General features: G+C 32.1%; 1 protein-coding gene across 9 annotated transcripts in view; it reads left to right on the forward strand.

Moving 5' to 3' along the window:
• Window positions 1–13,656, forward strand: part of DMD (dystrophin) — a 1,137,330-nt gene that overhangs the window by 546,452 nt on the left and 577,222 nt on the right. For all 9 annotated transcript variants that reach the window (XM_088068904.1, XM_088068916.1, XM_088068923.1 and 6 more), the window contains 4 exons: window positions 1,332–1,454; window positions 2,944–3,081; window positions 5,019–5,171; window positions 6,112–6,294. In XM_088068904.1, the coding sequence (XP_087925030.1) occupies window positions 1,332–1,454; window positions 2,944–3,081; window positions 5,019–5,171; window positions 6,112–6,294 (597 nt within the window). The remainder of the gene's footprint in view (window positions 1–1,331; window positions 1,455–2,943; window positions 3,082–5,018; window positions 5,172–6,111; window positions 6,295–13,656) is intronic.

A 13,656-nucleotide genomic window follows, 5' to 3' on the forward strand; every position in this document is an offset into this window, starting at 1 on the left:
ATTCTGAGCCTCTTAATGAAAATTTGTGAGCACAGTATTATTCTCTATAAATATTGTACATTATTATATGTCCATTAATGTTTGTAAATGTGCAAAATCTTTGTTGTTAAAATAATCAAGCAGATACAATTAGGGCTTTTTTTGCCTTGACTCTTCCAGGTCATCTGAGAACAGATTTCATTTGACATCCAGTCTCTTGTGTTTTAACGGTTTAATTTTTATTGTTGCTGTCTTCATTACAAATTTTGCATATAATAATAACTAATTGTACCAGAGGAGAGAGTAAAAGGGAACTAGTTAGGATATAATGTGCTTATGTCTTTTGCAAGAAAGTCAGGTGCACATCCAGGAGTTCCTAGAATGTCAAATAGCATTAATTACCTTTAAGTCTAAATTCTATGCAGAACCACTGAGATTTTCATTCTTTTTGTGTTTAAAGCTTTGAAAGAATAAAAATTTTCTGTTAATCACTTTCAATGCACTTAATAAATACACTGTATATTGTACATATAACTATTCACAGGCACTTGTGAGATGGACAAAAGGTGGTACGTTGTTGTTAATACCAACACTTGTTGGAGAGTTCAGAACTGAATACTAAACTAAAGCACAGTAATTATACTGTGATTTATTTTGGAGGAATACAGTCTGTTTTGTTTGGTTGACTTTTTTCTTCATCCAGATTTTTTGTTGAGTCTTTTTGAAACAAAAACTCAGCTTTTATTGATTTTTTCCCAATATGTTACAAAATACCATTAGGGGAATAACTTACACAAAGATTTTTGTGTCCTTTTTTTATGTAGCATTCACCTGACACTTCTACTATTCTGTGTGAGAGAATAATGATTTCAAAACTGAAACAGATTAACATTAAAATTTTCTCAATTATTAATAGTAGGGGTTCTTTTTCATATTAATGGACTTTTTGTTGCTGTATGAATAATTTCTGAAAAAACAGATTTAAGCAAATCAAGTGTAAACATTTATTTTTTTTGAAAAATACTATTTATTTGGCCTTATTCTTACACAAAAAAAATATGAGAATGTATTTTTTTTTCCTTTTCAATTTTCACTGATTTTAAAATTATTTTGTTTATTTACATTGTATTTCTACATAAATTTGTATATTTATTTGTATCATTGTGTACTTAGAGTCTAGTGTAGATATTTTTCAACATGATGGAAAGTCTACCATTGTTTTAGCAATAGAGAGTAGCACAGATATCTCTTTTCATTTCTGTTTCTAATGAAACTATGAAATATGTCCTTTAAATAAGTAATCTTTGTTTTTGTCCTTTAAATAAGTAATCTTTGTTTTTCTCCCATTTTAGCCCTTCATTCCTTTGAAAGAATTGGAGCAATTTGACTTCGATATACAAAAAATGCTTGAACCACTGGAGGTTGAAATTCAGCAGGGAGTGAATCTGAAAGAGGAGGACTTCAATAAAGATATGGTAATTTGGTTGAAATGGAAGTCTGAGAAAAATAAGCAGGGAGATGAAAAAACCTGAGTGAAAATCAGAAACCCATATTTGCTTTAGGATCTTTAGATATAACTTGGGCAAAATTTTGCTGTGTTAATATATTATAAAATCAAAAGTCCCAAATTAGCACTAATTTTTTTTGTGCCAACTTAATTTTTAGTTTATCAGAAGAGCATTTCTTGGTCCTTATGAAAACACTAAGCAGACCAGGAATGTGATCCATGGGTTCTGTGCTACTACCAGCAGTATTACAGGACATGAAATGAATATTAAAATATCTGTAGTCGTATGAAGACCAGGAAAAGTCAGAATGATGTATCAAAATGGGCACTATAGTGAAAGAATACATTCACTAAAAATAAATGCTCATGAGAAGAAATGCCAATTGCCAATTTGTTCTTAACCAATCTGCTTATAGCATTTAATGTAAATAGGTTTTTGGCTGTGGTAAGATTTATTACTTATGTTTTATTGTTGCAAGTCGTAAAACCGTTTATTCGTATTTGCTGAGGGGTGGAAAGGAAAAAGAGGAGTAAAATATTGCAGTGCTTTGCTACTATTGAGATTGTGGTGTGTGTTCTTCTGAGTGATTTTTTCAGAGGGACATTTTTTGGCTGGGCAAAAAGGGAGATTCATGTTTAGAACCCTCTCTTCCTGAGTCCTCAGCAAGATCAAATATATATTTGTTCACAACCTAAAAAGACTCAATGTTATTTTACTTTTAAGGAATTCTTCAAAGGTGTCTGTTTCATATCAGTGCTGGAAGGAATCTTTACAGGACCTTTTTTTCTTTTATGCAGGAAAAATAAAAATTTAAGGCTCAATGTGCTGCATACAATTGTGTGTATGTCATGACAAATTCAAAGTTAATCGAGTTTGACAGGGAAGTTTCCACTACCTGAGCACATTTGGTTCCCTTTCTTTGCATCAAATGCTTAGAGTGGCACTCTAAGACACACAAGACACTGCCAGAAGCTGCAACATAGATTCAGCTTCAAAGATTCAAAGATTCATAGGTGGCTTCTACATAAAAAAAATGCTTAGTGATAGCATTTTCCCTATCAGAATAGTTGGTTATCAATGTGATGATTCAGTAATTGCATGTTCTGCCAACATACTGACAATTTCAATCTCTACTGACAGTGATTTAGACTATTTTACATATATCTATTCTTTTTGTTTGAAAGTAAAATATATTTCAAGTTTTTTCCTCTAATGTTTTTATGCTGTTATCCTACATACGATCTAAAATCAAAAATCTGTAGATTTGCAGGTGCTGTCCTACTTTTATCCCTCTACATATATTGTAGAAAACAAATAAAAGTTACTTGATCATCAGGATACAACTGTAAGCAGCTGTTACATGATTACTTTAGCATAGTCTGTATCTACTAGTACTTGAGTAATAATTAGCTAAAAATGCACATTATATTGGTTTGTTTTTTTTTTTTTAAATCAGAGTGAAGAGGATGAAAGCACAGTGAAAGAATTGCTGCAAAGGGGCGACAGGCTTCAAAAGGGAGTCACAGATGAGAAAAAACGTGAGGAAATAAAGACAAAACAACAGCTGTTGCGGACTAAACATAATGCTCTCAAGGTATAGGAGCTACAGTTATAAGCACATGCTATTAAACCCATTCTTTTCTTCATTTCAGGGCATTTCTTTATTAAATGAATTGTCATTACGATTTAGAGATGGGTAATTTAAAACTATTTGGCTATAGATGTATTTTCTTATACAGTTCCCTTGGTGCCTTGCAAAAGGCACTTTACAATCTCCAGCTTGAGAAGTACTGTCTTATCCTCAGCATTACAACTGCATGATTGCCAGTTGGACAGCACAGATTTCTTTGATAATTCATTTTTAACATATTGTGTATGTTTTATATTTCTTCAACAGCAGTCAAGGCCTTAGAATCAGGTCCCGCAAACTTCTATTCTCAGTTGAATAACTTACTTCTAACCTTGAATAAATTGTTTCTCATTCATTAAAATACTTACACACTACAATCCTGTTAGAAGAGTGGCTCCAGCCTCTCTAGAATAGGACAGGTGGTAGTACCAATAGGCACAGCAGCTAAGAGGCTGAAACCCAAAGTTTCATATGAAAATTTGGAATTTCATATGAAATACATATGAAATATGAAAATATTCTGAGTTGACAAAATTCGGGAGATAAAACTGCGTGATATTGTTCCTAGAAATGCACATGGTGTGCTTCCATGCCATGCCAGCTAACAGATATAATTGAAAGTGTCATCTTTCTAGGCAAGTAAAAGCAATGAAAGATAGAATCTTACAGTTACAGTCACCTTGGTCACCTACCTGGAGCTACTACAGGAGAATTTTTATCTCGTTGGCAAGCAGAATTTTTCTTTCTTTGGATAATTTTGATTAAGTTATCTCTGGTTTGGGGAACATGGAATGTTTACATTTTACTGTTACTTATTTTTATGCCTGCTCTTTCCTTTCATGTGGATTTAATTCTAATTTATACAATTTTGCAGATCTGTGTGAATTCAGGAGAAAGATAGCTAGAATATACTGTTGTTTTGTCCACATTTTAAAGAAGCTTGAAATCTATTAGGTGTATCTTTGACTGTTCCAAGCTAAATGGAAGCAATTCATAATTTTTATGTTGGAGAAACAAGAACAGTGTTTATTGCACTGTGCTATTGACCAGATCCTCCCTGGCTGTTTTTTATGGTATAATGATACATTTTCCTTTGGGTGACTCAGTTGAGGCATTCACCCTGGTGAAAAAAAGTTCAGAAATGGTTGAGGCAAATTAATCTGAGTATTTTTATATAAAATATACCAGTAGTTTTTTAATTTTCTTCCTAATAAGAAATTATAGTAATTAAAATATTTTCTGAATTCTGCATGAGTGAAGTTAAGCAGTTAAGCAAATGTATATTTAATAACATTTCTAAGGGAAAAAGACAAGCATTTTATACCTTCCTGCTAAAGAGAAGTTTCAATCCTTTATAAAACAGAGTTATAAACACAAGACATTTGTTATGTATGTGGATGTGGTATTTAATTTAGATAAAGGAAACCTGTCTTTGCAAACATTTCTGCATTGCAGTGTTTTTCATTTGAATAGCTACAGAGTTTTCATGCAGGCTAGAAATTCACAGGAGTCCACAGAATACAGAAGTCCCACTTTTGGCTAGATACTAAGTGGGCTGTGTTTCCATCTGTCTAGTAAGTATTCTGAGCAGAAGTGTTTTATATAAAATATTGACATTTATGTAAGAGTCTTAACTTCTATGAATATTGGTGACTGTCTCAGTGGTTTATTCAACATGTGAACAACACTGAAATAGGTAACCTCCTTTTAAACAAACAAACAAAAAAATGGTTAAACTGATGTAAATATGTTCACTTACTCAAATACTTGCTTTAAATATCAACATTTAATTAAAAATCTAGCAGCCTTGTGCACTTTTTTCCCCTTCAGTGTGCACACATGCCAGTTCATATTTTATAAGCCTTTAATTCATATTTTAATAATGTCTGCACTGTGAACAGGACTTGAGAGCTCAAAGAAGAAAAAAGGCTTTAGAGATTTCTCATCAATGGTATCAGTACAAGAGGCAGGCTGATGACCTAATGACATGGCTGGATGACATTGAGAAAAAGTTAGCCGGTCTGCCAGACCACAAAGATGAGCAGAAGCTAAAGGTAATGTTGTTTTGGGTTGGCAATGATAGATCTTTTTGAGTGATAGTTTATCAGTTGAACAGACAGCAAATGCAACAAACAATTCTATCTTATAGCTACAGAAAATTAGTTCAGTTCTTTCTTGCTATTAATAGTAAAACAAACCCTACTTATCTGTGTTCAAAGTGGCATTTCTTTGTTGTACTATATTTTGTATTTGTTTCTTATACAGAATGATATATAAATAATTTGAAACACACTAAATATAATGTTTTGTCCATAGTACAGAAAGTGTGCAATGTATTAAGAAGTATCAAATGTTTTCTAGTAAAAATTGTAATTGATTTTATGTATCTTTGTTCCAGATGAACAAATGACTTACCAATATATGGATGACCTCTATCTCATGTTAGCACATTCATTTTCATCAGAACATATTCATATGTCACTGTCAAACTCTATAGATTTATTTACATACTGTCAAAGGTTTTCCTGGTTTATTTTACATCGTCTTTCTTTGCTTCATTCTCTGTTGAGTTTCCCACGGAGTAAAATAGGACTTAACTAGTACATTAAAGAGTCCAATAGCATATTTGTAAGCTGTTCAAACACCTTTTGTCCTGAATATGCTGACCCTTTCTGAGAAATAATTTCTCCAGTTGCCCATCCCAGTGTACTAGCAAGAATCTGAGCATGGAAACTGTTGGCCTCTGTGAACAGTTTCAGAGTGTAGTAACTCTTAGGATCTCTACAGCCCATCTCCAAGAAGGTTCTTCAATTTCAGTTATTTTTGTTTTGTTTAAATGTAGAATAAGCTATGAATAATATGAAAATAAGCTGTAAATTTTACTTGTGACAATAAAATGGAAATGGATTTTCTGACGGAAGTATTTTGCTAATTTTAAGTTGATTGATCTAGTTAGCTAACTGTCCTGGGCCCTGTATTGGTTTTGCTCACTAGGAGATTGGTGGAGAATTGGAGAAGAAGAAGGAAGATCTGAATGCGGTGCACAGGCAGGCTGAACGCTTGTCTAAGGATGGGGCTGCAAAAGCAGTGGAGCCAACCCTGATACAGCTCAGCAAGCGCTGGCAAGATTTTGAGAGCAAATTTGCTCAGTTTCGAAGACTCAACTATGCACAAATTGTGAGTTGTTACTGGCAAACCCATATGTTTGCAACTGCTACTACTAACAGCATCCTACTAACAATGAAAGCGTCAGGGTCAGTGTCAACTCTTCAGATATTAATAAGAAAAGCCCTATTGTCTGCAACTGGGGGAAGCTATCTACTCTGATACAATAGTGATCTGCTTTGCTCTTAAAATTGCCCTTAAGTTAAAACAGTCAATTACAAAAAAACTCAGCAATGAAAAATTTGTGTTTATTTCTGTTGCCTCATTATTTTTCCATAGCATTTATTAGTTTAAAAACGTTAGTTTGCCATGCATCTATTTTTTTCACTGAACGTGTAAAACACAAAAATTGTCTTTTCCAAACTACCCATCTCATGCCAATTTTAATTGGTTTTTTTATTTGTCCATAACATGTTATATTCACTTTAGGAAGCGATTGGAAAAATTTTTATGACTCTATATATACATATCCTCTTCTTCAAATGCTTGAACTCTCAAACAACTTTTTGTAAGAAAATGTAACTTTAAATTTGACAGGATGAAAACCTAATTTTATAAACCATCTTCATGTCTTCTGATTTTGAGTTGTTTAGTTGTATATGAAATATAATTATTCTTACTGGTTTATACATGCTGCAATAACTGGGTAAATAAAAGGGAAATAAACTGTCAGTATTCCAGATTTATGAACAAAATATGTATTGAGTGTTACCCATTTAGAAGACTATCAGAGTTTGCTTCTGCACTTACATGAGTTTTTTTCTTGCCATTCCTACTACTCCGCTCATTGTCTTCTGGGTTTTTGATTTTATATGAAGAAAAGATTTGTTTTTAAGGGAGTTGTTGCTTTATGTACTCTCTGTAATCTTAAAGTACTCATGGTAAAAGGGTGTTTCATCCAAATATAATTTTATTTATTTATTTTTAAATGCACCTGGATTGCAGAGGGAACATACTGATAGGATAATGAAAATTTAAATATGTGAAGTGTTATTTTTTTATTGGTACATGGTAAACTATGTTTTAAAAAAGGAAAATATATTTCCAAAAATCAGAAATATGTATAAACTTTTGATAAATATAGTCTTCTATATAATGTACCATATTGTGTATTTTTAGCTTTTCTAATACTAAGTTACATAATGTATATGTAAAACTAATACTTTGGATAGTTATGCAGTTAATGGAAGCAATCAGAGAAACATTAACGTTGGTTTGTATGTTATTAAATCTTGTTCCATCTGATTACACAATTCAGATTACTATGGTTTATATTAAACTTGATGGATGTAATCAGTTGCAAATTGTTTATATTGACATGGAGCTAGAGCGAGAATCACTTTGTCTTGTAAATGAGTTGGCTTTTTTTAACAAATTTATTTGTTCCTTTGATAATCAAGTAAGAAATCAGATTGTGCATGCAATTTATATAAAAACATTCTGCTGTCACTGTGCTTTTTATGTCACCCACCACCTACCATGACAGGGTGTGAATACATCCATTATAAAATTTTACTAGCAAATCAATAAACTTTATTTTAGCATATTTTTCTTTCACATATGCAAGGTAGATGCATCATCATATTTTTGAATTGTTCAGATGAATACACTCAACAACTTTTTAAATTCATGTAACTACTACATATGTTTTTATTCTTAAAATATATAATTATATACTACATTTATGACCTTGAAAGGTTATTTTTTTTAATATTCTCTAATATTTTATGCAAGAAGGCTACTTCTTATTCTTTACCTAGGGAATAAAGTCATTCAGTGAAATTTAAAAATACCTTGCTCTGTTGACAATGACTAAGGTGATATTAATATGAAATATTTCAGAATTTATACAGAATCTAATGAGAGATGAGAGAGGCAGTATATTTTCATGTCCCAAATCATGAGTCAGAGAAGTGCAATGGCTTTGTTATTGTTACTGTTTTGACTTTGCTGAATTAGTGAAACAGAGTAAATAATTTCTGAAGGTTTTTTTTTTTCCTTTTTCTTAAACAGTTTAAGTACCTACCTCACAGGGATGTTGTGAGGATGCATTAATTGTTTGTGCAAGACTTTACAAAAGAAAAATGAAAATTCAAACTATTCACTTGAACACATGCATATACCATCAAAAATAACTTCCACAGAGATTTTCTGTTAACCAACAGCTGAATAAAGCCATACAATAAAAATACAAAATTGATTTTTTTCTTTAAAGCAAAAGAAATAGAAAACTGCTGTATTTTTTATTTATAATTTATGATGTATTCCATAATGGTTATTTAACAACTGAAAGTTGTTATTATAAATCAGTGAGGGTTTAGTTTTACTGTGTATCTTGCAATTCATTACACTTCATTGAATAAACATAGCAAGACTGCACTGAAAGAAACCTTTAATTATGTTGCTTAGTGGCAGATTTGCATTTCTTACCTTTGTTGGAGCTAATATATTTCTGATATCAAGTGTGAAATTAGAATTATCATGCTCCCCTAGATTTTACTTTTCCCCAGTATTTGTTGGGCAGAGCTGTCACAAGGATATAGGAGCCGTGATCATAGAAGGATTTATTCTTTCTAGAATGGTAGATCCTTGTTAAATCCTCATTGTCTCACACATACATAGCAGTAAATGTCCAACAACTAATTGACAAATATATATTGGTGTACATTTAGAAAAAGGATTTTATTGACACCACTTTTGAGAATTGAGTATATTATATTTATATCACCTCAAACATGCGTGTTCTGCTTAGTAACATTTTTGAGATATTAATCAGTTTGGTATAGTGGTCCTCTATGTGAAAATTGTCAGCAAGTAACATATGATTATTCTATAAGGAAAAGGGTGGGTTTATTCCATTTACAGATTAAACATGGTACACAAATACATAAATGCAACTGCACACAAGCTAAAGTTACATTCAGCGGAAAAAAATTGTGGTGTTCTTGTTGTCTTACAAGTTTCTTCTCTCACAGATTGTTGACTTTATTCATATGTGGCAGAATAAACAGTGGGCAGAAAATTAGTTGGTAGTAACACCAGTGGTGAAATCTGAATGACTTATAAAAAAGAGTGAATAGTTCACTATAATGTTTTAAAATGATGATTAACCACTAAATCTCATTGAAATCCATGATATTTTTAAGATACTCTTCAAAAAAACAAATCTTTCAAGTTTAATCCTAAAACAGTGTGCAATTTTTGAATATTAAAATTGCATGTATTTAAAAAAAAAGGTTAAAAATAACATTAGAGAGGTTAAAGGACAATTATTTCTAAAGCACCTCTGAAGAATCTGTTATCGTTAAGCCTTGGCAGTCACACAGTCTTTTCAGAAAAGTTGTCAATTCCTCCTGCTACAGACTATGAATACAGACATGAATCTTCAGTTATACTGTTTTTCTGAAACAGTTTAACCACTCTTCCAGGGTGTTGAAAATAGTTATCCATTGCAGAGAAAAGGGTAGATTTGGATTAATTAATTCAAGTAAGGATCAAAATCAGTTACCAATATATTGAGTTTAATTAAATTACCCTAATTTCTGTCTTCTAGAATTTTTTTTCCCCAGTGTTTTCTTTTCAGCAGTCTGTGAGCATGTTTGTGTCATGGCTCAGCTTAGATTTTCCTGAGCTGACTGAAATTACTCTGGGTGTAGAGGGCTGAAGGCCTTTACCATTAGAAAACATTTTCTAGATGAACACAGGTGCAGAGCCTACACTATAAATTCTCATCTCGTATTTGTCCTATTACAATAATTTATCAAGACGCTCAACACTCTTTCTGCAATTGTATATGGTGGTCTTTCAACTTCCTCTGTTGGCTGAGCTGTACATGCTGGAAATAGTAAGACAGAGTATTTTTAGGACAAGAGAACCTCTTGCAGTCTCAAAATTATGTGTCTACAATTGTATATACAAGCAAAAAAAATAAGCTTATCAATTTCAGTAATTTTATTGGTGACACTCACAACAAACATTCTATTGAAATTTATGATCATTTTACTACTGAAATATTTAGGCCTGGATTTTGGCCATACAGAATTGATCAAGTGATAAACAACAGGAGAAACTGTCTTTTTCATACCAATTAGACTGTGTTTTGATCAAGAATGACTAAGGAATGTAATTATACAAACCTTGTATTTTTTTTATAAGGTAAGTGATTTAGTCTGAAAAGTTTGATAGTTACCTGCAACATGAAAAAATAACCACCACCCCTAGTATTTACTTCATTTTTCCAAATGAAAGACATTATTCTCTTTAAGATCCTTTAAAGCATTCAGAAATTCAAAATGCCTGTCCCCCAACTGGATAATCACTTCAGGTGAGCGAATATGTGATCAACTTCTTGGACCAGATTAAGGACTGATAAAATTTACATTTGAAATTCAAGACTTCGTTTATTTTCAGTCTTTAAGAGCATCTTGCAGTTTTCATTTAATATTTCCCTGTGGAACTCTATTTAGTTAGTTTAATAAAACTTTTAATTTAAAATTTTAATAAAATATAAATCTTTTTATTACCATTAAAATGTTTATATATCAAGTTTTTTTTAAAATATAAGTCAAACATTAATTTAAATAAATATATCACCATTAGATAAACACAGGACTTGGTGTCCTGATTATCTGTCTGCATCAAAATAGCATGGACACTTCAATGGCAATGTGTTACCATTTTTTTCAGTTGTTTTCCACTGTTTTCACAAACACTGGTATTGGAATGAAGTGGTTTTCTTCTCTTACCCTTGCTTAAACATTTCTTGGGTTAAATAAACAAGTAATGATTGCCAAGAAGAAGGGGCAAACTAATTCTTCATTTGTTCTAGAATGAGTGGAGAGAGAGAGAGAAATGAGAGAGAGGAAGGACATTAGAAAAAGCAGGAAAACACCTGCTGGACAGAGGAACTGTACAGTGATGGATGAGTATCCAATTCACCTGTGCACTTTGGGTCTCTTAAGAACAGGACAGAGGTGATTCTGTGACACCATTTAACTTTTCTGACATTGGCAGAGGCTCCTTTTTTGAACAAATAGCTTTACACAGCATAGCTAAAGACTGGACTTTTTTTGTCTGTGGTCTGCAAAAAGCAGAGGAGGAACCTCGGGAAGAGAATCACAGGCGAATGTTTACACCTATTTTCCAGCATCCATCAACCTGGAAATTCCTGTTAGGAAATGTATTCCAAATAGTTTAAGTGTATTTAAATTCCTTTAATTTTCTGTCTGATTTAAGATAAGGTTATGGGAAAGATGGGACGATATTCACTGAAGATGGATATTGTCTTTGATATAGCTCAAGAAGAGCTAATTTTATAGATGCATTTTAAAATGCAATTTACCTTCTCTGTCTAAAATGTATGCATGCAGTGTTGCAGTAATTTAAGTGAAGAAAATCCATAGCCTTTTTTTATATGTGGTCAAGTTTACTGTGCTATTTTGAGTTTTTCTGAAGCATATTTTTCTTCCCTAATATTTCCTTGTTAATTCTGTACAGTATTCACTCTCATCACTGCAAAGCTATAATATTTTAGCTATAGAATTAAGTATAAAAATCCCATATTGTGACAGAATTTTACAGAAAAGATTTTTCTCTGCCACTTTTCATTATCTGTTATAAACCTTAGTGATCTAAATTGCTTTCTCAAGTTTAAAAGTGAAACTTGATATCTTTACCTTGTCACATAGGAGTGACAACTCTTGCAACATGGAGTAAAGCAGGGTTAGAAATTTGTCTTTAAATTAAATAGTTATACAAATGTAGTCTTAGCCATGCCACAGGCTTTTTTCTTTGTCTCGGAATGGTTGAGATAGAAACAAGACCAAGGCTTTGTTTAAAAAATCATGTACAACATAGCGCCCAGTGGTCTCTGCTTTCAGATTAAACTGAGCATTATACTATATTATTTTCTTCTTTATAATTACCCAGTTATTTGGAAAACAGGGCAGCTAATTACCATCTTATTTTCTCTGCTATAGTATATTATGATTTATTAGTGTAATAAATTACATGGTGTGTATTTTGGTGTCAAAAATTACTTGGCAATATTATTGCATTAAATAATATGGGAAAATACCTCCTGCAGAGTGTTCTGGCCCTAAGTGACAGTATTTTTTGAAGAGATGATGTTCATCTCTTGTCTACAATTCAGAATGTCAACATCATTCATGGGTGGAGGGTTTTTCTTGTTTGGGTTTTTTGGTTGTTTTTTTTTTTTTTTAATGGATGCATCTGAGTATACACACAAAGGTAGAGAAGGAAGCAAATTCGTAGATGTACAGTGTGAGTACTCAGTTTTATATTTGGGCATATTTAATTAGCTTTCAGAACTGTATAGACAGCAATTATGTTCATATCATTTAATGAAACAAGTTTTTGTCCTGAAGTAACAAAATCAGCCTAAGTGACAAAACTTACTATGTATGGTTGTATCTCTATAAATGTAGATTAAAGATGGAAAATAATTAGGTAACACTTTTTAACATTTCTGGAAGGTGTAAGAGTTTAAGGTTTAGGACTTTGCTCTTTGAAGCTGTTAGCATTAATTATGAATGTGGTACTTTATTGTTATTTTTAGCTTATTTTCTAAATTACGTCAGCATTATCAACTGATATAGCTAGCATAAATAATCTGGAAAGTTAGCATCACAAATCAGCAGTCAATTCCAAAATGATTTAGTCAATTCAGATATCAGTAGTCTGTATTCTAATTTATCTGAACTTTATGGTTCTTGGTGATCACTCAGTAGTTGCACATACATACTCCAGACAGCCCTAAAGCTTCACGCCCTCAGGCAGCAGAAATGCTATTTAAGATTGTGGCACTTCTGTAGATTTAATAAATCATCCATTAAATAAGTTGGCATTGACCAAAATCTGTTCTTAAGCAGGCTGACTTCCAGCAAATTGTGTCATACTAGTTCTGCCACTATCATCACTGTTTCCTCTATAGCTTATCATTGTCCAAGAAACATGATTTTGAAATTCTATTTCAAGGAAAAAAAAATAAATTAATTCCTTCCATTCTTTTGGGTATTTCCTGCTGTGTGGCTGAGTTTATGATACTGGTTTAACAAAACCAATAGAGTGTGTCACAAATGGACATTATAGCTACAGGGATATAGGACTGTGTACAAGAGTTTAATTTTCTGAAGTGTCAAGTAGATATTTACTGAAGTACGACATGTATAATATCTGTATGTGTTTTAGGTATGAAAAATTACAAAATCAATCCAAGAAATGACTAACTCCTCTGGATTTATGTATTCTATAGTTAGCATATAAAAACTTTCAAATATGTTTTGTCTACTGGAAGGTAACACATATAAATCAATTACAAAGCTATTTTCCTCTTAAACCCTTATAAAATACTAA

Source organism: Pseudopodoces humilis, chromosome 2 (assembly GCF_049639895.1).
Source record: "Pseudopodoces humilis isolate 2021_Gansu_Grassland_sample_001 chromosome 2, ASM4963989v1, whole genome shotgun sequence".
NCBI lineage: Eukaryota > Metazoa > Chordata > Aves > Passeriformes > Paridae > Pseudopodoces > Pseudopodoces humilis.